The sequence below is a fragment of the Geotrypetes seraphini genome, chromosome 10, assembly GCF_902459505.1.
Source record: "Geotrypetes seraphini chromosome 10, aGeoSer1.1, whole genome shotgun sequence".
NCBI lineage: Eukaryota > Metazoa > Chordata > Amphibia > Gymnophiona > Dermophiidae > Geotrypetes > Geotrypetes seraphini.
Window position 1 is genome coordinate 107,181,971 of NC_047093.1, and position 24,336 is coordinate 107,206,306.

General features: G+C 44.0%; 1 protein-coding gene across 1 annotated transcript in view; it reads right to left on the minus strand.

The window, feature by feature from the left end:
- Positions 1-10,457: 10,457 nt before the first annotated feature.
- Positions 10,458-24,336, minus strand: part of TPRN (taperin) — an 86,118-nt gene continuing 72,239 nt past the window's right edge. Inside the window, exons 3-4 of the mRNA XM_033961408.1 lie at positions 14,865-14,989; positions 10,458-14,283 (exon numbers count right to left, since the gene is read on the minus strand). Coding sequence (XP_033817299.1) covers positions 14,221-14,283; positions 14,865-14,989 — 188 coding nt within the window. The 3' untranslated portion in view covers positions 10,458-14,220. The remainder of the gene's footprint in view (positions 14,284-14,864; positions 14,990-24,336) is intronic.

Here is a 24,336-nt window from a genome sequence, read left to right on the forward strand (position 1 = left end):
TCTATCAGTTTTTAAGTTTTTTTATATTCTTGTTTTCTGCTCTAGGGGGGGAGGGGGTACCGGTAACTTCTTTTTGCCTTTACCTATAATAATTTTTGGAACTTCAGGTGAGACAATGTCAAGGTAGTTCAGGTTTCCTCAAATGTATCTGTGGTTATTTTGACTTCTTGGAATACTTGACCCATTTAGGCTTATAATTTTATTAAGTGATATAGCACTTGTTTGAATGGTGTCACTATGTTCTTTCTGGTGGTTATAATCCATATAGCTATGGAAAGGCTTAATAGGGTTAAGCAGCAAATCTGCATCCACTTCATCTCCAGTTATCCTAGAAAGTTTAATGCAGTTCAGTTGAGAGTACCTGATAGTGATTGGTCCATTATGCCTCTCGGTCCACACAAAGGGCCCTTTGGTGGGGCCTGCCTGTGGAGAGGCCCCCACCTTTAAGGCCCAGGATCTTTAAGGCATGGAGAGGATCTCAGGTTCTGTGGTTGAAGCATTTTCTGATAAGGTTGAAGTTTTACTATAGTTTTATAGACCACCCCACCCTAATGACCTCCCAGCTAGCAGCTGGCAGAAGGAACGGCATTTACCTCTTCTGATGCACCTGTTATGCCCCAAATGATGATATTTCATACATGGATAGTTTGTTTGCTGCTAGAGACTGTCAAGTCTCACAGGCCCAAGAAACAGGGTTTAACAGGGTTCACTGATGGCACATGGTATCTATTGGCTCAGGTGGCATGGTACTTTCCTTTTAACAATCTATTGCTATTCAGTTGAAAAAGTAGAATGTGTCCAAAATCATGGAAAAGTGATGCTGAATCCAAGGACTGCTTCCTGACTGCAAGTAAATGTTTTGTATTGTAGAGTGATTCTCTGTAGCCTTAGCAGGGAAACACACACACTCTCATTAGTGATGTCATCCAGTACAGCCTAAGGTACTGGAGTAGTTCTTCAGTTTAGAGATGTCAGTGTTTGACATCTCTGCACAGGCGCAGTAGTTCCTGCTTCCTTGGTGCCCCCCCCCCCCCTCATCAGTCCTTAACAGCTGTAGCTCATGCTGACAAGTTTTTCAGCTCTCTGGTTTCCCCTCAGACGTTTGTCATTTACAAGTCAATGAGTTCTCTGCTTCTCTCAATCAACCGCAATGTTAATTATGTTTTTAACATAAGAACATAAGCAATGCCTCTGCTGGGTCAGACCTGAGGTCCATCGTGCCCAGCAGCCCGCTCACGTGGTGGCCCAACAGGTCCAGGACCTGTGCAGTAATCCTCTATCTATACCCTTCTATCCCCTTTTCCAGCAGGAAATTGTCCAATCCTTTCTTAAATCCCAGTACCGTACTCTGCCCTGTTACAGTGCCTCCTGTGCCAATTACAATGTCAGTGCAGCTTTCCGCAAGCCTTAGAGAGACTGTCAGGGGACCAAGCTGCTCAGCAAGCCAATATCTTGCACATAGCTGTTGGGGACTCTGGATCAGTTACCCAGCACTTTGGCATTCAAAGTCCACCTCTTTGTCTCTTCACCCTGACTAAGTAAACATAAAGACATGAAAGGAAAAAAAAACCCCACTTCTCAATCGTCGGGTATACGTACTGATAACTAGGGAACCTCTCACAGCAGCAAATCCAAATCAAAACGTACCTCAACAGCTTCAAAAAGGCAATCTTGGTACTCAGACTCTGAATCAGTCCCTCTAAAACAGCTGAAGTTATCTGATCCCCCAAATGCCTCTCAATCCTGCAGCCCAGACACAAACAGGTGCTTCTCAGGCCAACATTAATTCAGCTCTTCTGTAACTACTTCAGTGCTTTGTGCATGACAGAAATTCCTCCAGTATTGCCACAGCAGTCTGTTTCTAGAGAATTAATTCAAATACAGAGCAGTCCCCAGACACCTCTTCCTGATCTGGACAACACTCACCAGAATGTGTTCCCTCTCCTCAGGAATCCAATCTCATCCCTGGCCCCTTAGAATCCATATCCTCATCTCTCTCTCAGACTCAGTCCTCAAAGACAAAGAATCTTTCTGAGTTCTTTTATACCAAATTAATTTTAAAAATCTATACATGACTTGGAAGCATCAAAAATTAAAGGTAATAAGAAAGACTTCAGGTCCATCCCACAATCCTGTTCAGCATCACCAATCCATGATCTCTTATTAAAACTTCATCTTAATATAAACAAAACACTTTCCTCCATGCCACCTATAGCCAGATGCTTAGAGCAACACTACAAAGTACTGCCAGTTCCAGGGCATAAGCAAAACAACCTTCCTTTATCAGTAATATCTGAGGTGGCTTTAAAGAAACACAAGATCACTAAGCTTCAAATATATGGTCCTCCAGGAAAGGACAATAGATATTTAGACTCCACAGGGGAAAAAAAGTGTACCAAAACTCTGCTAGCCCTTAAAATCGTGGCACATCAATTACAAATTCTGCACTTTCAACATGCAGTACTGCAACTGAATATGTTGCTTTCATTTTGCCCTTCAGAATTAAATGGTTACTTTCCATCTTAATGTGCAGGAAATCAAACTATCATCGTAGTGCCTATGAGTCTTGATACTATATCTAGATCTGCAGTAGCAGCTATTGCTGCAAGAACAACATAGCTCAAAGCTTCAGGCCTCTTGAGAAGAACTTCATGAAAGATTGACAGGTGCACCTTGCACAGGCAACAGTCTATTCGGAGAAAAAGTAAAAGATCTCAGGTTAAAGATAATTCTTCTATAATAAGAGAGCTATCTGATGAGCCTCAGGAATCTTCTACCCATTCAAAGAAAGTGCACCCTTATCAATACAGGCAGCCTGCCACTAACCCAGAAGTCTCTCCTCTGCCACAGAGGAGATTCTGGGTCAGTGACAGGCAGTGTATGGGAATTGCTGCCGATACAGTGACAAGATTTGAAGCTGACATAGCCAGTGGAGTGAGATTTGGCAGGTGAAAAGGGAATTTCATTCCTTCCGCCCATCCCCCTGTGCAGCTCTTTCCAATCGCCCCCCCCCCCCTCCAATGAGACCACAACTTTTGGGACTCCTAAAGAAGCAGCAGTAAACAGGCTGCTTGCGGCCTGCCCGCTAGGGCTTCCCTCTGCCTTGTCATCAGTGATACGGTAGAGGGAAGGCCCCGGCAGGCAAGCTAAGAGCAGCCTGTTCACTGCTGCTGTTTTAGGAGACCCGGAGACTCAGGACTCACTGAATCAGCAAATCTGATTTTTTTAAGGAAACTAATCGATTTGAAGCCGTGAATCGGGCAGCACTAGTGTGCACCATGAGTCATACTGGATTGGGGCATGAGTGTTGTTGATGAGCATTGCACACATACCCACTACCACATGCTGGAGCCCTAGGCTGCACTACACAGTCCTGCGATAAAAGCACTTCGCTAAACAATCCCATGATGAAAAGGCCATGGTGAACTGGCAGCTCTTAAATGGCCACAATGAATCATCCTAGGCCAGGGATGGGCAACTCCGGTCCTCGAGAGCCGGAATCCAGTCGGGTTTTCAGGATTTCCCCAATGAATATGCATTCGATCTATTTGCATGCACTGCTTTCAATGCATATTCATTGGGGAAATCCTGAAAACCCAATTGGATTCTGGCCCTTGAGGACCGGAGTTGCCCACCCCTGTCCTAGACCCATTTCAAATTTACTGTGCCAAAGAGAGATTCTTTCTGGAGCAGAGAGTGGTACAGTAACAAACTTTGTTCCCATGTTATTCTCTGAGACTAGCTTTAAACAAATAGAAGGAACAGCATCTATAAAATGCTAGTATAAATATGTACAAACTTAACGCATCTTAGAGAACTGGCAACTGAATTCAATGATTTAAAAACTGAAGCTGCTTTTTGATTTAAATGAACTACTGTTAAATATCATTTGTGCCATGTCTGCCTTTGATGTGGCAAGAAGAGTCTTGTCTGCTGATCAGATTCTTACCATATACAACATCCTTCCAACATGTACCTAGTTAATCAATATTGTACTGTTTCAGCAACAGATTCATCCTTTCTTGCTGGCTTCAAGGTACATTTCAGACATTTACTAGACACTTATATTCCTGTTCATCCACTTTCAGTATTGGTTCTCTTCTCCAACCATGTCTGAAAGACAATCTGATTATTTCCCAGATGATGTACAAACACAGGCAACTGAGGGGTCCTTTTATCAAGCTACGATAGGGGTTTAACACGTGTAATACCGCACATTAAACCGCTTGCCGCTAACACCTGCATTGAGCAGGCATTAGTTTTTTAGCTGGCTATGGGGGTTAACACGTGATGAAACGTCCGACGCGCTAACCCCGCTCGTGCGGCTTGATAAAAGGACCCCTGAATCTTTGAGAAGGTTATACCAATACTAGATCAAAATGGAAGGCTCTATTTCTAATTTATAAACAGTTGAAGAGACTATTGTCCCTTTTTGTACTTTAATAAATGATCTAAATAAAAATCATAAGTGTTTGAGGCTTGTGCAGATGAGGACAGAGCCCATGGGGACGGGGATAAGCTTTGTCCTCATGTCATTCTCTATTCTAGAGTTCATAAGATGTAATTTATACATGCAGCTTATCCAGGTGTGCTTGGAAGTTCTTTTTAATCAAGCCTATAACACCCAAAGATGGGAAATATTTCTGTATTTTTTTTCTGCCACATTTTCTTCGTTTCAGACTGCAATTATTTTTTTTTTATTTTTTAGTTCCAAACTTTATTGTTTTTATAAACCTTTAAGAAGCATCTCCCATTTCTCACAAAGGTAACAAAAAAATTTGTTTTCAATCAGATTTTGAATTTCATCGATAAAACACATGTTCTTCACCCAAATCAAACTGGTTTCAGAGCTCACCATTCTACCGAACACTCTCATCGGTCTTACAACAACAATTTTATACCATCTTGCCAACCATACATCAATCATCCTAATCATTGGACCTCTCTGCAGCATTTGATATAGTAGATCATTCACTCCTGCTCTCCAGATTAGCAAACATTGGCATTAGTGATCAAGTTCTTCAGTGGTTCCACTCTTAATTTTCCAAATGCTCTGCAAAAGTCAACTTCAATAACTCAGCATCAGATAACTGTGGAATCCCTCAAGGATCCATCCTTTCACCACTTCTTTTTAACATCTTTCTTGCCCCATTAATAACACTAGCACAATCCATTGGATTTACCTCCTATGCTTACGCGGACAATATACAACTCTTGCATCCCCTAAATATGGAAAACTTTAACGAACTCCTAGACTTAAATAGGAAAATGGAACATATCAGCCAATAGCTGAGGCAAAACATGTTAGCCCTTAACATTAATAAATCTCAAACACTACTTTTCTCCTGGAGAGAAGGGCTTAATTTGCTGGCGCCAACAGGTACTAAGCATCAAAATTCTTGGGGTCACATATTAGACCACTGTTCTTCAACCACCAGTCCGTGGACTGGTGCCGGTCCGCAGGAAATTTCTGCCGGTCCGCACAGGGCTGGCAAGATTGATGAACTTCAATTTCCTGCTGGTCCGCGCAGGGCCAGCGAGATCGATGAGATGTCATTTCCAGCTGGTCCGCACAGGGCCGGCAAGATCATGGGGAGCCTCCGACAGTGGTTTTCTTTCCTCCCAGCAGCGCAGCGATTCACTAAGGCAGACTTGGGTCTTTTGCTGAGTCGCGGCTGCCTCTGATGATGCAACTTCCTCTTTCCTCAGAGGCGGTGCGACTGCGCTGGCAAGTAAGGAGAGCTGCTGGAAGGGGAGAAAGCCATTGTTGGAAGCTGGGAAGCTGCTGGGCAAGGGGGAAAAAAGGGACAGTTGCTACTGGACCTGGAGGGAAAGAGAAGGAGAGATGCTACTGGGAGGGGAGAAGGGAAACGAGTCTGGGAAGCTGCTGGACAAGGGAAAAAAGGGACAGCTGCTACTGGACCTGGAGGGAAGAAGAGATGCTGCTGGGAGGGGAGGAAGGGAAAGGAAGAGAGTTACTGCTAGACAGGAGGAGGGAAGGGTGAAGGAAACAGCTGGCAGGGAGATTAGAGAAGGGGAAGGGGAGAGACAGGCATGAGAAAGTAGAGAGATTGATGATGGGAAGGGGTCAGCAGAGAGGGACAACAATGCTAGAACTGGTGTAGGAGAGAGAAAAATGGAGAGCAGTGAAGATGGAATGAATCATGTAAAAAGGAGAGAGGGGGCACAGGCTGGATGGAAACAGGAGAGGAGCACAGAAAGAAGACAGATACCATATGGAAGGGGGAAGGCAGATGCAGAATTGAAGAGACAGAGAGGGCAGACCCTGGAAGGAAGAGAGTGAAAAGAAGATAAAAGCAGAAATCAGAGATGACAAAAGGTAGAAAAAAATAATTTTATTTCTATTTGTGATTAGAATATATCAGATTTGAAATATATATCCTGCTAGAGCTGGTGTTAGACATAACTGCAAAGTCTAGGCAGTGCTTATTTAGCTTCCAGCTGGCTTAGGGCTCTCTCTGACCAGGGGGCAGTTGCCCTAGTTGCACTCCCCTAACACTAATTCTGTTAGCATATTTCTGTGTAGCATTCTGTAATAATTTGGCTTATTCAGTTTTCTTGATAGTAGAGGGGATATAGGTGAAGGGGAGGGGAGACAGAGGTTTTGTTGATCCTTGCTCTGTATTATTTGTATTTATAAAATGACAATTGTACAGAATATTGTTTCTTTTTATACTTTAATAAAATACATTCAATATAAAATCATAACTGAGGCTTGTGTGGATGAGATCAGATGATTGACGGGGACCTAGCTCACAAAGACGGGGCCAAACCGGGGTTTTTAAATGTCAGTCCTAGTAGTTTGCCAGTCCACAAAATAGTTATTTTATTTCCGCCGGTTCATAGGTGTAAAAAGGTTGATGAACACTGTATTAGACCATAAACTTACCTATCAAGAACACATCAGCCAAACAGTTAAACCTGCTTTCCTAAATTACGTATGATTAGGTCATTGGCAAAAGTTTTGGAACCCCCAGCACTTAACATCCATATACATTCCCTTGTCACTGCAAAACTGGATTATTCCGATAAAAGCAAGAACTCAATTCAAGTTCTATTGTCTGCTGTTTAAGATAACCCACGGAACTGCCTCCTGTTACCTAAACAACCGCCTAAACCATTACCGCTCATCCAGATCAAGAAGAACTCAAAACCTATTCACCTTCCCACCTAATAATGGAACCCGTCTTAAGAAACTATACGACAGCCTTCTAGCGACACAGGCAGCAAAAATTGACCCCACAATCACCAAACTAATGATCAATACAACAGACATCAAAGTGTTTCGAAAAGAAATCAAAACTATGTTTATAACCTAACTAATTTATTTTTCTCAAGTACTTTAGCAAGAATGTGAGCCTTTGGGACAGTCAGGGAACTCTAAGTACTTTCTCTTCATCTTAATTAATCTTACTTATTGCATTTCTTCTGTTTATACTGTAAACCGCTTAGAACCTCACGGTACAGCGGTATATAAGAAATAAAATTATTATTATTATTGTAATTCATTGTTAAAAAGCATTACTCAAAAACAAATAAGATTTCAACTAATCCAAAATACCGCAATAAAAATCATAACCAACTCAAAAAAATACGATCATGTGACACCTCTACTAAAAAACATTCATTGGCTACCAATACTGCATATTTCTTATAAAATTGTATTACATAACATAACTTTATTCTTCTATACTGCCACAATCATAAGACTTCTAGGAGGGTTACACTGAAGAGAACTAGTCAATCAGCGATTTACAAAATGCAAATAATAAAAGTACAACATATTTCTCAAGGATAGTCAGTATAAAATTATTAAATTTAGTATAACTTCTGTTTAGGAAATAAATCTTGTCAATCAATGCAGTCTTTTAAGATTCACCAGGTTAATCTTCCAACTTTTCTCGATAGGTTACTGATTCCTTACACTCTCTCAAGAACTCTCTTCCAGGATATATAAGAGAAGAAGCGACACTAGATAGATTTAAAAGCTCTTTGAAAGCTTTCCTTTTTAGAGATGCATTCGATAATTAGACTTCATATCCACTGATAGCGTCCCAGCCGACTGCTTTTAGCATACAGATTTTTCTTCTACCCCTATCCTAGTGTATGAGCCATTATTGCTGCTTTTCTATAAAATATTTGTAGTTCAATCCCCTTTCCTCATGTAGTCTGTATGTTTGTCCTTAAATGTTTCTTGTAAATCCCATTTTTTAGTAGATTTGTAATTCGCTTTGAAATCAAATTTTAATAAACATGAAACATGATGTAAAACATGTCTGGCATCTAGCTCCACCCCAATCTATTATGATACTAATCAACAAGCAATCTGAGGATAGATTAAGAACAGTAATTTTAGGCTCCAATTAGTAACCTGCAACATCGGCATGTATTAATGTTTAAGTAGCAGTTGTAGCATATGTTGTACTGGTAGCCAGATTCTGTTAAATTTGGCCTCAAGACCTTTTTTCCCATGACAGCTGCTTCATAATTGGCAATGAAACATATATAGAATTCCAGTATAACAGTGATGTGTTTTTCCAGGATAGCTTGAATGGCTACTGCTGTTAAAACAGAAATCAAACAAAGTTGATCTTCCATATAGACTGCAGAGTCACTGAGAATGTTGAAAATTAATTACTCCTTTATAAATGGAGTATTATTTAGATGCTGAATATGATTCCAAATTTGATGCCAAAAAGCGTGTTCTGATTTGTATTAGAAAAGCATGTGATCCAATGTTCCTTTTTTATAATCACATGTCTGTCGATGACGACGCCCATATGCAAGAATAGGCTGCCTGCTTGTCCTGGGATAAAACAGGTTTACAAACAGAAAATGTTCTATAACATGGCCTAAATGCAAGGTTTTGCCAACCTATCCTTCCAGAGAATTAACACGATAATAGCTGGTTTCTGTGTATTAATTTGGATTATTGGATTTTGCACAATGCTTTTAGCTCTACAGTCAGTGTGAACCTTTGATCTTCAGATGTTTTCTTTCAGTCAAGGCACCCGATAGAAGCTGTCCACCAGTTTCTGATGCGTAATGAATAACAGGTCCTGGGTGGACAAGAGGTACTGAAAATTCAAAACTCATAATTATACTGTACAACAGTGTTTTTCAACCGCTGTTCCGCGGCACACTAGTGTGCCGCGAGATGTTGCCTGGTGTGCCACAGGGCCGCCATCAGGGCAGTACTACCAGTCCTGCATTCAGGGGCCCGGAGCTGACAGGGGGCCCGAGGCAGGGGCGCCAGTAGCTCGCCAAGGCAAAGTGAGTCGATCACCCAGGACTCACTTTGTCTTGGCGATCTAATCTATCGAGCCGATAAGTCTTCTTCTCCCCGACGTCAATTCTGCAGTCGGAGAGGAAGTTCAGGCCAACCAATCGCTGCCTGGCTAGGCGGAACTTCCTCTCCGATTGCAGAATTGACGTCAGGGAGAGCATGCGTCGGCTTTGGGGCCTGTTATCCATTGGTGGCAGCGGCAGTGGCAGTGGCTTGGGGAACGGCAGGGAGAAAGAAAGAAAGAAAGGGGGCAGGCAGGGAAACAGAAGGAAAGAAGAGAAACAGAAAAAAAGAAAGAAAGGTCAGGGAGAGAGGAAGAAAAAGTTGGGGGAGGGAATGAGGTGTGGAGGAGAGAAAGCATACAGGCTGATAGAAGGGAAGAAAGATTGGATGCACAGTCAGAAGAAGAAAGTGCAACCAGAAATCACCAGACAAGGTAGGAAAAATTATTTTATTTTAAATTTAGCAAAGTAGAGGCAGTATTACCACAGTTTTCAAAGGAATTTGCCCAAATAACTTAATAGTTAACTGGGTAAATTCCCAGAGATGAAAACTTCCCTTCACTTACTATGCACAGTTCTGAATTTATATCTGCTGTCTATATTTTACAATATGGTCACCTTTTACTAAACCGCAATAGTGGTTTTTAGCGCAGGGAGCCTATGAGCGTCAAGAGCAGCGCTGGGCATTCAGCGCAGCTCCCTGCGCTAAAAACTGCTATTGTGGTTTAATAAAAAGGATGGAGGGTATATTTGTCTATTTTTGTATGCTATAAAAACCAAATACAGAGAGAGACTGAGAGCTGTTGACGAAGAGCTACGTGTGTGTCTTTCTTCGATTCCAGCCAGAATATCAGCTTTGTGTTCAGCCAAACAGGCCCAGGTTTCGCACTGAATAAAGTATTTTATAATTTTTCACTATTCTGTTTACTTAATATTTCATAATAAAGTAATTATAAAATACTTTCTTTGTGTTTATTTGATTCCTATTCAAGAGAATTACTTTATATATAGTCAATATAGGCACAGAGTTAAATTTTTTAACATTTTCTAATGGTGGTGTGCCTCGTGATTTTTTTCATGAAACAAGTGTGCCTTTGCCCAAAAAAGGTTGAAAAACACTGCTGTACAAAATCAAAATCCAGACAGGATTATTCTGCAGTGAAAATATTTATTGAAAGTGTCATTGCTTGAATAAAATTCTCTATCCAGTTACAAAATATGAAAGTTTTATATATTAAATCTATAACCACATATGAAAACTCAGACACCAAGGCAAGATCAGCAAGAGCGTCTGAGACAATAGTTTCTAAACATTTATGCATTTTTTTCCAAAGCTTCTGGATAAATTGCTTCTTCTGCCAAATGATCAAATCTCAGTTCATTACCCCTGTAATTAAGCCTGGATATTACTCTTAACAGCTGTATGTACATATCATTCCTTCTGGTCTCTGCAGCCTCCAAAGTTCCCAATAGTTGCCCCAGGGTCTATTTCAGGATCTCTCTAATAAATATGCATGGCATATTTGTAAACATGCATGACATATTTGTAAACAATCTCTCATACTTTTTTTTATTGCAGAGATCATGAAAATTAATTGATTAAAGAGAGAGAATGTTAAGGACTAGTATGAGCAACAATGCAGAATGATTCCCAAACTTTTCCTGGGGAACATCAACAAGTCAGGTTTTCAGGATATTCACATTAAAGATATGCATGAAATAGCCTATTTAAATCTACCTCAACTGGATTCAAATTTATTTCATGCATACTCATGAATATGCCAGAAACTTCAGTGACTGGTGCTGCCCCAGAACAGGCCTGAAAAATACATACAGGATTAACACCATCAGTGGCATCAAGCAACCATGCAGGACAGACAGAGTCCAGCAGAATGGTGGCTCCCAAACCTGTTCTGGGGGCCCACCCAGTCAGGTTTTCAGGGTATCTACATGAGATGAAATCTGCAGGCAAATTTCTTCATTACAGATATCCTGAAAATCCACCAGGACAGGTTTGGGAATCACAGCAGTATGGGAATTGCAGCTAACCTAATGCAGTATTTACAGTAACTGCCGATGAGAAAGAGGCACACACAGGGGTTACCTACAGGAATAACGGAGTTGATTTAGCAGAAATAACCAAACTAATCTAGAGCCAGGATATTCCAAGAGCACAGACACATCGGGGACAAAAGAAAGTAACATATATTAACAGTTCAGCTCACCTTTACAATTTCATGGAGTACATTAGACTTTGGCCATGCCATCCAAAGGCAGCAAGAAATTAGCTGATCATCCCAGCAGATTTCTGCCTCCCTCATCTATTAAGTGTTCCCTTAAATAATTTATTTCTAAATCAAGTGCAAAATACAGACACATACTGTCTATTTATCCCTAAAAGCAGCAATTAATCTCAATCATAAACAGTCATCATTAGTAAAATTCCCAGGTAACAAAATGGAAAATGTATGCGGAAGAACGCACAGGAACATGTTCCCCAGTCACATGGCCTCAAATTCACACACAAGTGAGTACTTCAGCAGAGATCTTAAGTTTCAGCATATGGAGTCCGCTTCCACAGAGGGCACATACCTACCAGTTTCAATGTATTTCTGACAGCAATATGCAAATCCCACCTAACTGCACACACTTTCCTGCAAAATGCCCACCGAGGAATGCCAGGTCTCTAGCCAAGCAGCTATGTTTGCTATGATGGGTATAAATTATGATTTTTTTTAAAAATTGTTTTTAGTTCTTACAGTAAGAAATAATGTGCTTAACTTGGGAATTTCTTGTGAAACCTAAGCCTGGATTGTCATTTGATTAGCAATCTCCCAACAATTTTAATTTAAAATTTAGAAAATAAGCCATTATTTTAACCCAAATGTGCGCTGTTTTGGACTTGTGGCAGAGTGTTGGTGCCCTCTAAACGACTGGCAGGACAACTTTTATGACATTTTGTTCATACCCAGGGTCTTCTAAGGTAAACAAATGGTCAGTCACAGAAACCTGTTCCAGCATTCCTGCCTGCTCCCATGAGATTTATAATTACAAGTACAGTATTTCAGCTAAAACATTAAACCTATATGGAACTGAACCAAACAACCGGATTCACTCTGGAAACAGTATATGGAGGGTTGCTGCCTCTCAGTTGTATAAAGACAGCATCAAGAAGGTAAATATTCTACCCATGGGGTTGAATTTGAAACCAAACTATTCAACTAACAAGGATCATTAAGAAATGTGCTCATTTGTATAGGCCTATATAAAACTAGCATTAGGTCAGGAAGCTACACAGTGGTTGCAATGTGCTAAGAAATGATGTAGGAGTGCAGATCAGTTTTTTTCTACCTTTTTGTCTTAAGCCTGCTGTATGGCCTCATATGTCATAAATGCCCCTTAACAAAGTGCTGTCATGACTCAAAGCACTTCAGACCTTGGACCATGCAAACAGCAGTAATCAGATTTGTTTCTTAATCCCTGCACTGGGAAGTTTGATCAGTGCTATCACTAAGTGACACTGGACACAGCAAGAAATGTGGTCTGAGGACTGGGCAGAGAATCCCTGCACTCTTCTATCAATGTGCAGCTATGATGCATTTCAACAGATTTCTTTACACACATTTTTACAGTACTGACAAAGAACTTTCAAGATTTGAGGGGGGAAGATGACAGGGGAATCTGTTGCCAGCCCTCACTAATACGGGCGTTAAGAGATATATCAATGTTGTTCTTCCACTTTACTACAGAGCAAGATGACCCAGCTCACACTCAGCTAGTGAACCTGTTTCAGGAACACTCCCAAGCCAAGCTCAACCAAAGCACCACAAAATATCACAAAACCATTCACTCTTCTTTCTCTTCGTATGGCTCTAAGCCTGTGCAGGGGAGCGAGTTTGTGTGATCTTCTGTGGAGCATTCCATGAATTATTACTATCTTCTGTTTGACAATCTAGGAGAGTGCAGGGCCTACAATGACTCTGCAGGGTTTTAGCAGAGCTGTTATAGGGACAATCAATCTCACCCGGAGGGACTGTCAGAACTTCCCCAGAGCCTACTCATCTCACTCACTCTCTTTTTAAACCAAAGATCATTACAGCACATGAACAAAATCCAGCCAAACTTTGACTAGCTGATATGAAAGTGACAGAAAGTACATACATTCATCCAAGAATACAATAAATGTGCTGTGTCCAGTGCTTTGAATTGTGTTCCTCATGCCAGCAAAGAGATTTTCCCCATAAAGGCATGCTGTGTATTTAACTGCCATCATGTCCTGAGATGCGATTAGTGGATACAGAGGCCAAGGAATGTGAGAATCCAGCCCCACAACAGGACTAACTCTGGGAGTGCCTCCTCTCACTGCACGCTCCAGTTGGTTCCACCATGAAAGATGAATGAATGTGCAACTATTAAATCTTTTAATATCAGAGGTCACAGTCATCTCGGCAGCAGTGTGTATAGATTTCAGAAAGAAAAAGTGAGGTTTGGGGGACTTTTTGCTCAGTACATAGCCAAGACTATGCACAATGTTACTTGGCAGGAGCTCCCAGTCCCACCTTGGTTTTCTACCCATCATCTACTATGATAAAGCAGGGTAAAAGGACCAGGCCTAGAGTGTAAGTCCCATGGCATGGAGTCTGGTTGGCAGCAATGTCCATACTTTGGATAGGAGGGGATCCAGCATCTGCAACACAGCAGCCAAAGATCTCACCGAATACAGATTCTTTGCTTCTAATATTCAAAGAGCCAGAGGTTTGGGCCTATCATCCAAACTCATCATTCCTGCCCTCCCCCTAGATGGAGTGTATAGGATATGCAGATGCACTAAACAGCACCAGGCATCAGGAGTACAGGAAACCTTTGGGGCAGGAAGGCACAGAAGGACCTTGCAGGTAGGTGTCTCACCCATCAGAAGTACAGAGCTGGCTCACTGCTGAACTCTGTGAGGGAGTGGCTGTCTGCTGGAGTAAGCTGGAAGAAAGGAACACAAAATCACAACATAACAGGGATATGAAGGAAAAAAATGCACTGGTGTAGCCACAGAAGGCTGGGCCCTACCACTTTGGACTCAGGCCTCCTCCAAATCTGCAGAACTTATTAAATGGATAGCGGGGTTGACAAAGCCCTGCCATAGAAATTCATTGCTGAGCCACTCCCTTCCTCCCCTTGCTGCTTTAGGAACAGGAAGAAGTTGTCAGTACGCCTCCAGCCACTGATATCAGGACTCCTCATGTATACTCAGTTCACACAAAAATTGATCATGCTTAGGGAGTCTAAAGTCAGTGGTTGGAAGCACACCACCAACTTCTTCCCATTTCCTAAAGCAGCAAGAGGAGGAACGGAGTGGCTTGTCAGTGAATTTCTTTGGCTAACAGGGCCTCAACATTCCCACCAGCAGTGGTATTCTTAACGTGGGTGAGGAAGAGGAGCGTAAAAAAATACATTGCCCCATTACAGTCCACTGCTCCCTCCCCCCCCATAATTGGAGAGCTGGTTACATTCCCAAAATCAAGTGCAAGGGAAAGAGTCAAACATAAGACAGGGCCACCCACCATGTTGTCTAGGAGACAATCGCTATCCTGGTGAGAGGGATCAGCAAAGGACAGTCTCTCTTCACACTTGTGCTCCTGCCAGCGACTAAACTCAATTGAATGTTTGGGAGTGTAACTGGATAAACCTGCAGAGAGAAAAAAGTATATGGAAGCTAAAAAGCTCAGCCTAATATGAAGGAACCCAGAGCAAGTGAGTTACAACATTCTCAGTTTATTATTTTAACTTTCAGAGCTCTCCAAATATTGGTGCAGCTTATCTCAAAATCTATAGCAAAATAGATCCCAAGCCTCTCTCTGCATTCTTCAGGAGCAAACTTAGCAATTCCATTGCAAAACAGGTTATTTAGCATTCATGAAGTTGCTTAACCATATCAGGAGTTCTCTGTATATTTATTCATCATTCAGTTTTCCATACCGTTCTCCCAGGGGAGCTCAGAACAGTTTATATGCATTTATTCAGGTACTCAAGCAGTTTTCCCTGTTTGTCCCAGTGGGCTCACAATCTAATGTACCTGGGGCAATGGGGGGGATTAAGTGACTTGCCCAGGGTCACAAAGAGCAGCGTGGGTTTGAACCCTCAATCTCAGGGTGTTGAAGCTGTAGCTTTAACCATTGTGAGATATCAGATACACAAGTGGGTAATTTCATTTGATAGTGCCAAAATAGAGTACCTCTTTCAAGAACTTTAACTGCACAACTTCTGAACATCCGAGGGGATTCCTACATGGTTCCTAGTCCTAAGCTCAATTCATATAATTTAATCACTTAGAGCTGTACTGAATAGCATTATCTTACTATTCAGCCGAATATGAACAACAGAACTTTAACAAAACAAACAGTAACCTTTTTGAACTGCCAATGCTCTTTCCATTTTAAACACATGACATACTGAATTCCACCAGAAACAATAATTCAACCTTGTACAATCTTTCCAGTTATACGTTATTTAAAGATGTGTGGGGACCATTTTTAAATTATTGTAATGAATAATTTACACTTTTCCCAATTTTAATTCTTACATGTGGATTGGGGGGGAGGGTTGGATTCTATTAATAATATATATGAATGATAAGATATTATATTCATGTGGTATATTTTTGTTGTTGTTGTATATGGAAGTGGGAGGGGGTGGGGGCTATATCTTTTTGTTGTATGATATGGTAGATTTTCAAGTGATATTGTATTCTAATTGTTTGATATTTACTGTACACTTGTTTGTGAATTATAAAATGAATAGAGAGGAAGTGACGTCACCGATGCAAACGGGAGCTTAATCTGTGAGCTCCGTTCGGGCCCGGCGCATTTTCACCGATTTTGCTGTGCAAACCGCGCAAAACTTACTTCCCTGCAGTGGAATGGAGGGAACGAGGTGCAGGGACCCCATGGCAACGCGCAAAAAAATCCCGATGGACAAGACCAGCCAGCGCACGCTGGAACAGGCACTGAGCCGGACGGCACATGGCGGCGCGGGCCCGGAAACGAGCAGTGGAGAGGCGGTGCAGTTAAGTGGGGCTATCGCGGCGGTGGCCGATATGCTGGTGGACCCGGTTCCCGAATGCTCATCCCCGGACCCGCTTACCAAGGCGGATATGCACTGCTGGATCTCAAAGGTAAAATCGGAGATTTCCTCTGTGGCGGTGCAGGTCCGGGAGGCGGTGCAGGAGTTGCGCACGGACCCTTGTGGAGGTGGGCACGCGCGTGGAGGTGGTGGAAATGCGACTGGATAGTTGCGAAGAGGCTGTGACCGGAGTGCAACGCTCCGTGGAAAGTGCGGCTGCAGACCACCAACTCCTTTTAGACAAGGTGGAGGACCTGGAGAACCGCACTCGGCGTAATCATCTGCGGGTGCGGGGTTTACCTGACCTACCTGAATATGTGCGCGCTACCACTATTAATTTGATTCGATGGCTGTTGCAGAATGACACCCTAGAGCCTGGTCTTGAGCGTGCTCATCGGGCACTGGGGCCCCGAACCACTGATCAACCTAAAGACCTAGTGATATGCCTCCAGAGCTTCGTGCTGAAACAACAGATCTTCCGTAGAGCTTGAGAGCTCGGCACGGTGACTTGGGAGGGACATCGGCTGGAGTTTTATCAGGACCTGGTGGCAGGTACGCTCCAGAACTATAATTTTTGGTGGAACTCAGTTTGCCATATATATAAGATGGAGCGTACATTTGCAACACAAAAAGGATATATGGATAAGTTCAAGAAGATTTGGGGACCATTAACAGATTTTTGCAATGAATGATTTTAATTTTTTTTTTCCCATAATAAGATAATGGTTAAAGAAGGGAGGGAGGGAAGGGGTAAGGAATTTATTCTCTTTATTATACATTATAAAAAATATATCATAATGAATAAATGATAGTCCTATGAGAAATTAATGTGATAAAGGGAGAGAAAAGGGTTCATAATTAAATAATAATTGATAAAATCATTACAATATATATGTTATATAAATTCATAAGAAAAATAATATAAAATATGGTTTATATAAAATACATTATAGAGATATAAAGTGTATTGTTAAGATAAATGTATGGAAAATTTATAACACTTGTTGATATGTGAAAAAATCAATAAAAAAAACTTAGAAAAAAAGAAGCGCCGGGCGTTCCGAGAAGTGACTAAAGCTTTGCAGCACAGTAACTTGCGCTATCGTTGGACTTATCCGTTGGAGTGGTTATTTCTATCAATGGAGTACACACTAAAGTCACCACTGTTCGTGAAGCCCGGACTCTGTTGCAACACGCGGGAATTGAGATTCCTGAAGAGCCTGCTCCTCCTGTGAGTGCGGGGCCCGGCCGTGTGGGGCTTCCGCCCGCCTCAAGATGGCAGCGAGTGGATCGTGGATCCCGGAGCGGGCGGGGAGGCCGTGGTGGTGGACCTTCACTTCCGGCTGCTGCCTCCTCCTCGAGTGGTCTTCCATGATGGTGGTCGGACTCCATCTGAGTGACTGTGGTCTCCTTCCCCTGCTATCGGGGGAATTTCCCTCTGTTGGGGTGTTATTTACCCCTGATGCTGGTGCTCCTGCATTCTGGGTTCTGGTTTGGAGCTTTGGGGAGACATTTTTGGACTGGATATGTTGTGTCGGGTGCGGGATGGTGCGGAGAAGTGGGGGGTTCTGGTGGGGAAGTGGGAGGGAGGGGGCAATGGATTCTAGGCTGTGGGGGGTTGTTGGGCAGGTGTGCTCAAATTGGGGATTGTAGTTTCTGCTATGTTGATTGCTGATTCTTGATTGTGGGGATATGAGATAGGGGCCTCGGGGACTGTTTTCTTCCTTGTACGTTGGTGGGAGATCTGCGGACTCTCACTCGGGTTATAGGGGGGTGGTGGGGTGGGGGGGGAGGGGGTTACAGGGATATCACTGTTTGGGTAGGGTCTTCCTTTATTTGGTGTCCATTTGAAGATGGGGGGGTTTAGGCTGGTCTCATATAATGTCCGGGGTCTTAATTCTCCCAATAAGAGGAGGGCTTTTTATAGGGAGTTGATTCGCCTGCGAGCGGATGTTTGCTTTGTACAGGAAACCCATCTGCTCTCGTCTCATGAATCTGTAGCACAGGATTCCTGCTTTCCCCAAACCTTCTGGGCCTCTAGGGTGGGCACGTCCAAGAGGGGAGGGGTGGGGATTCTACTCCGCAAGGGACTTCGTTGCGAAGCAAAAAGGGTGGTCAGGGATCCTCAGGGTAGGTATATTATGTTGGAGATCCTCATTGAGGGGTGTTTATATTCTCTGGTTAATGTCTATGCCCCTAATGAAGGCCAGGGGGCCTTTTTTCGTGATCTGGTGTCCCGGGTTCTCCGATTTAAGGGGGTGCTTTAATTGTGGGTGGGGACTTCAATCTTACTGTGGCCCCTAGTTTGGATAATTCGGGAAGGGCGGACCACTATGGGAGGAGGGAGCGTAAATTGCTGAGGGAAGCGCTGGCTGCTCTGAATGTGGTTGATTGTTGGCGTTGACTGCATCCTTCGGACAGGGACTACACCTATTTCTCGGGGCTGCATTCTACCTACTCTAGAATTGATGCTATATTTGTGGAGAGGGGGTTGCTCCGTCGGGTTGAATCGGCGGGGATAGAATCGATCACGTGGTCAGATCATGCTCCTGTTTGGACTAGGTTTCTGGGGGAGGGGGGGGGCTCGGGACAGAAATTTTGGCGTTTTAATGACAGCCTCCCCGATGACCCGGAGGTTGGAGAACAGATTGAGGGGTGGATAAGGGAATACTTGGAATTGAATTTGGAGTGCGGGGCCTCGATGGAGGAGGTTTGGGAGGGGTTGAAAGCTACCCTTCGGGGAAGGTTGATTACTCTGGCTTCTGCTCGGCAGCGCAAACGTAGGGAGGCTGCGGCGGTCTTGTTACTTACTATTGGGCGTCTGGAGGGTCTCCATAAGCGCCGACCTTGGGATGACGAGCTGCGTGGACACTTGTTCCAGGCACGCCGCGATCTCCAGGCGTTGGATTTGGAGCGCTTGCGATTCAATTTGCAGCTATTGCAACAGAGATATTTTGACTTCTCTAATAAGGCTAGCCGACTAGTAGCTCACCGACTGAAAGTGAGACAGACACGCAATCAAATTTTGTCCATTCGGGCGGCTTCGGGAGAGCTCTTGCATAAGGATGATGATATTCGAGCACGTTTTGTTGAGTTCTACTCCCACCTTTATTCTCCGGATGGGGCTGGGTCCTCGCCAGATCTTGATGGCTATTTAACTTCGGCGGGGCTGCCTAGGATTGAACCGGCAGATGCGACCCGGTTGGATCGTCCCCTCATGCTGATTGAGGCTAGGGGAGCTTTGCGCTCCATGAAACTTGGCAAGTCGCCTGGGATGGACGGCTTTACGGTTCACTATTATAAGCGGTTTCAAGATCTGTTGTTGCCCCCCCCTGCTCAGCTTCCTTAATTCTTTGGAGGGCGAAGGTGCGCTTCCGTTTTTCATGCGCTTGGCGGGTGTTACTGTGTTGGCGAAGGCGGGGAAGGATCCTTTCAATGTGCTTCCTATCGATCGATATCTTTGTTGGGGGTAGATACGAAGATATTTACACGGATTTTAGCAGATAGAATGTTGAGCTGGATTCCTCGGTTGATACATCCAGATCAATCGGGCTTTGTGGTGGGGAGGCAGGTGGGGGATAATACCCGTCGGGTTTTTAACCTGTTTGAGAGGGCTAGGGGTGGTGGTCGGGAAACGGTCTTCTTGTCGGTTGATGCCGAGAAGGCCTTTGACAGGGTCTCCTGGCCTTTTTTGTTTCGGGTCTTAGATTTTGTAGGTTTGGGACCTCGTATGCAGGAATGGATTCGGATCCTTTACACTCGTCCTGTTGGTTGTATTAAAGTGAATGGGGGTTATTCTGATACCTTTTCTCTGGGCCGGGGAACACGGCAGGGGTGCCCTCTTTCCCCGCTCCTTTTTGCACTGACAGTGGAACCTTTAGCACAGCGGGTGCGGATGAATCGGGATATCAGGGGAGTGACGGTTCTGGGCCGTAACGATAAGTTGTCTCTGTTTACGGATGACCTTCTTTTCATGGTGGAGGATCCAGAGAGTTCCTTGCCGGCCATCTTGAGGAAGCTAGAGGAGTTTGGCCGGGTGTCAGGGTTTCGTGTTAATGTTGGGAAATCTGAGCTACTTAATGTTAATCTACCCCCGGACAGAGTGAATCTTCTTCGGGCTCGGTTTCCGTTTAGGTGGGTGCAGCATTCTATGCGATATCTTGGGGTTTATTTTGGTCCGCCGGGAACGGAACTTTATGATCTAAATTTTCCCCCACTTTTTCGTCGTATCCAACGAGATCTGGCAAGTTGGAAAGATCAGTTTTTCTCCTGGTTAGGTAGGGTGGAAATAGTGAAGATGATGATTTTGCCACGCCTTCTGTTCTTATTCCAGGTGTTACTGCTCTGGGTGGGCAGGCGTGCGTTGGAGGGGGTGCAGCGGCACATTTTTTATTTTATTTGGGCCGGTCGGAGGCCTCGCGTGAGTAGGTCGGTTATGTGCTTGGGTCGGAGTGATGGGGGGTTAGCTGTTCCCAATGTGGTGAAGTATTATCAGGCTGCCCAGTTGCGAGCCCTGTTGGAATGGCAAGCGCAAGTCCCGAAGCCGTGGGTAGAGCTTGAACAACGCTTATCCGCTGGGGTGCCCCTGTTGCATCTGCCCTGGGTGCCTGGGAGGGTACGGCCTGAGCGAGTTTTGTCATCGGTAGACAGTCTTGCGGGTCTGGAATATGACCCGGCATGGTTTGTTGTTGGGTAGGCACCATTCTTGGTATACACCGTTGCGCCATAATGTGGCCTTTGAGCCTGGTCGGGGTGAGGGTGTGTTTGCTAGATGGGAGTCTCATGGATTGGTGTGTGTGGGTCAACTGTGGGATCCGCTCTCAGGCAGTATTAGGTCTTTTGCTGAACTTCAGGACCGCTATGATCTTTTGGCTCGGGATTTGTTTCCTTACTTGCAGGCTGTTCACTTTTTGCGGGCCTCGGGGGCCCTACGGGACGTACGGGCGGGTAAGACACCCTTTGAGTTGTTGTTGGGCCCGACTCTCTGGAAGGGTGCTCTATCTGCTATTTATCGGTGCCTTAATGGTCGGGGGGTTCGGCCCTTGTCTTACATGTTAGCTTGGGAAGGGGATTGGGAATCTGCTATTTCTCTGGATACTTGGGGGGATATTTGGAGAGAAGTTGCTTCGGCGGGCATTGCAGCATTGGTGGTTGAAAATGGGTATAAAGTCCTATTTAGGTGGTACTATACTCCTCAGGTTTTGGCTCGTTGGCGTGGGGGGCGAGTGCTCTTTGTTGGAGGGGTTGTGGGGAGGTAGGCACCTACTTGCATATGTGGTGGCATTGTGGGCGGGTGCGTGGGTTCTGGACTGAGGTGTTCTCTCGAGTTTCCCAGATTCTCACTTTGCAGGTTCCGGTGGACTGGAGACATGCCCTGTTGTTTTGGCACCAACTGGATCTCGATTGGGGAGACTCTCTATTCTGCAAGTTAGCTTTTACTGCTGCCCGGCTGGCCCTTGCATCTTTGTGGAATCAGGGGCGACCCCCCCCTTGGCATATGGTAGAACAGCGCTTAACTAACTGGCAGCTTCTTTATCAGTTGACGGCTCTAAGACATGGCAAACACCATGGCTATGCTCATATTTGGCGTAGGTTTCGGGCTTCTATAGGGATTAGTGGGAGGGGGGAGTGGGGGGTTGGATTGGATGTTTAATGGGGAATCTGGGACTGGAAGAGACCCTATCATGCCTGTTTTTCTTGGTGGGGCTAGGAGATCTTTTACCCAAAGGGGTGGTGTGGACATTGTGCTTTATCCCTGGAGGGGGTGGGGGGGAGGGGGTTTGCTGTGGTTTTGATGGGTTTGTGGTTGGTTTTTGAAATGTTGGGGTTATAACTACTGTTTCAGTTGCTGACAGCAATGTTGATCCTTTTCTTTGTGCTTTGCGGTTGTTGTGTGTCATTGCTGTATACTTTTGTGTTTTTCAATAAAAGCTTTTATTTGAAAAAAAAAAAAAAAAATTATAAAATGAATAAAGAAATATTAAGAACAAAACAAATAATAAAAGCAGCAACATGCAATGCCCACCCCTCCATCCCATTGGCACTTGAGAAATACCTTTCATTCTCTTATGTTGATGGAAGTAAAAGGCTAAACTTTCTCTCAAGATGAGTAAACAAGTTTGGCACCCGCGAACTTTGAAAAACCGCGATTATTGGATGTGGTTTAGGAGCGGGGATCGGAGGCGGGAGAGGGCTGCAGGGGCGATGGCAGTGGCTGCTGCTAGTGCCGATGTGGGAGGTAGCACTTGCGGCTCCAACCCGGGCCGGGATCACTGGTCAGGCAGAGCGGATCGGGGGGCCAGAGGATGCACAAAGTGGGGTCCCAAGTAGGTTAGGTAGAGCAGATCGGGTGCCAGAAGAGGCAGACAGAAAAAAACCACGAATGACTGGGGGTGCGAACTGTGAACCGCGACTTTGCAGGGGTATACTGTATATACAAACTGCCAACTAACATAAGTAGTCATCATTATCATCTACATATATATTTATTTATTCAATTTTCCATACTGTTCTCCCAAGGGAGCTCAAAACTGTTTACATGAATTTATTCAGGTACTCAGCATTTTTCTCTTTCTCAGTGGGCTCATGCAACTCCTGTATTGCATTCTGTTTGAGAAGGCTGGAGATGGGAAGAATAAAGGGTAACAGGGGGATGGGAGATCAGGGTGGTGGCTAGAGGGAATTTTAAACAGAGTCATAAAAGTCCAGCTCTCTACACGTTGTAACTATTTTGTCTTTAATTATCTTGGAGGATGGTATAGGATAAAGGAGATTAAACAAGGGGAGTTAAAAAGAGGATGGGGTAGTCTAAGGTGATTTGACACAAAAGAATTGATTTACAGGGGTGTCAAAGTCTTTCCTCAAGGGCCGCAATCCAGTCGGGTTTTCAGGATTTCCCCAATGAATATGAACGAGATCTATTTGCATGCACTGCTTTCATTGTATGCTAATAGATCTCATGCATATTCATTGGGGGAATCCTGAAAACCTGTCTGGATTGTGGCCCTCGAGGACCGACTTTGACACCTGTGGATTAGAATGTTCTTTGTCGTTTCTGTATTATTTTTATTGACATTGTTTAAACACAAAAAGCAGCAACATGAAATTAGAGATTAAGGGGCTCATAATCAAAACAAATACGTCTAAAAAGCCACCCAAATCGACTCTTGGATGATCTAAAAGACAGTTATCCAAGTGCTGATAATCAAAACGGCTTTTTAGACATATCCAGAGATTTTTTTTAGGCCTCTGAATCCCGCTGTGTGCCCTGAGCTGAAAGGAACGTTTTTAAAGGAGTGGTTAGGGCGGGATGTGGGCTGACCTAGACTTGGTAATACTGCAGGGATAATAATCGAAAGTTTTATGAGGCTGCCTGGATGGAACTTCGACTTAGGCAATCTAAAAACAGGTCTAAGTGCTCAGAAGGTAACCAAAATGACCGGATAACCACTGCAGGGACAAAATACAGACCCCCACACACTCCCCCATTGATCACTGAACCCCCTTCTCCCACACTGCCATAAAAAATCAGAATAAAAACGTACATACCTGCCTGCAGAACATCAGCACCTGGCATAGGAAAGCCTAGTAGAGCTGCACAGAGGTGGCTTAAGTAGTCTGGGGGATGGGCTAGTTAACCATAGAGAGGAGGATCCAGGCCCTTAAACCACTCTAACTACTGTATTCATGATGGAAAATGTGAGTCCACCAAAAACCCTACTGTACTGCCATAAAGGTGCCATAAGGATTATTGGGGTTGTAGACAGGTAGGTATAGTAGGTTTTGGAGGTGTTTTGGGGGGCTCACCATGACCTGCAAGGGAGTTGTGGTGAGATGTTTATGTGGCATCCTTTTTGTGAAGTTCACAGCAGTGCCCTGTAAGGTGCCTCACTACTGTGTTGCCATGTTTGGGTG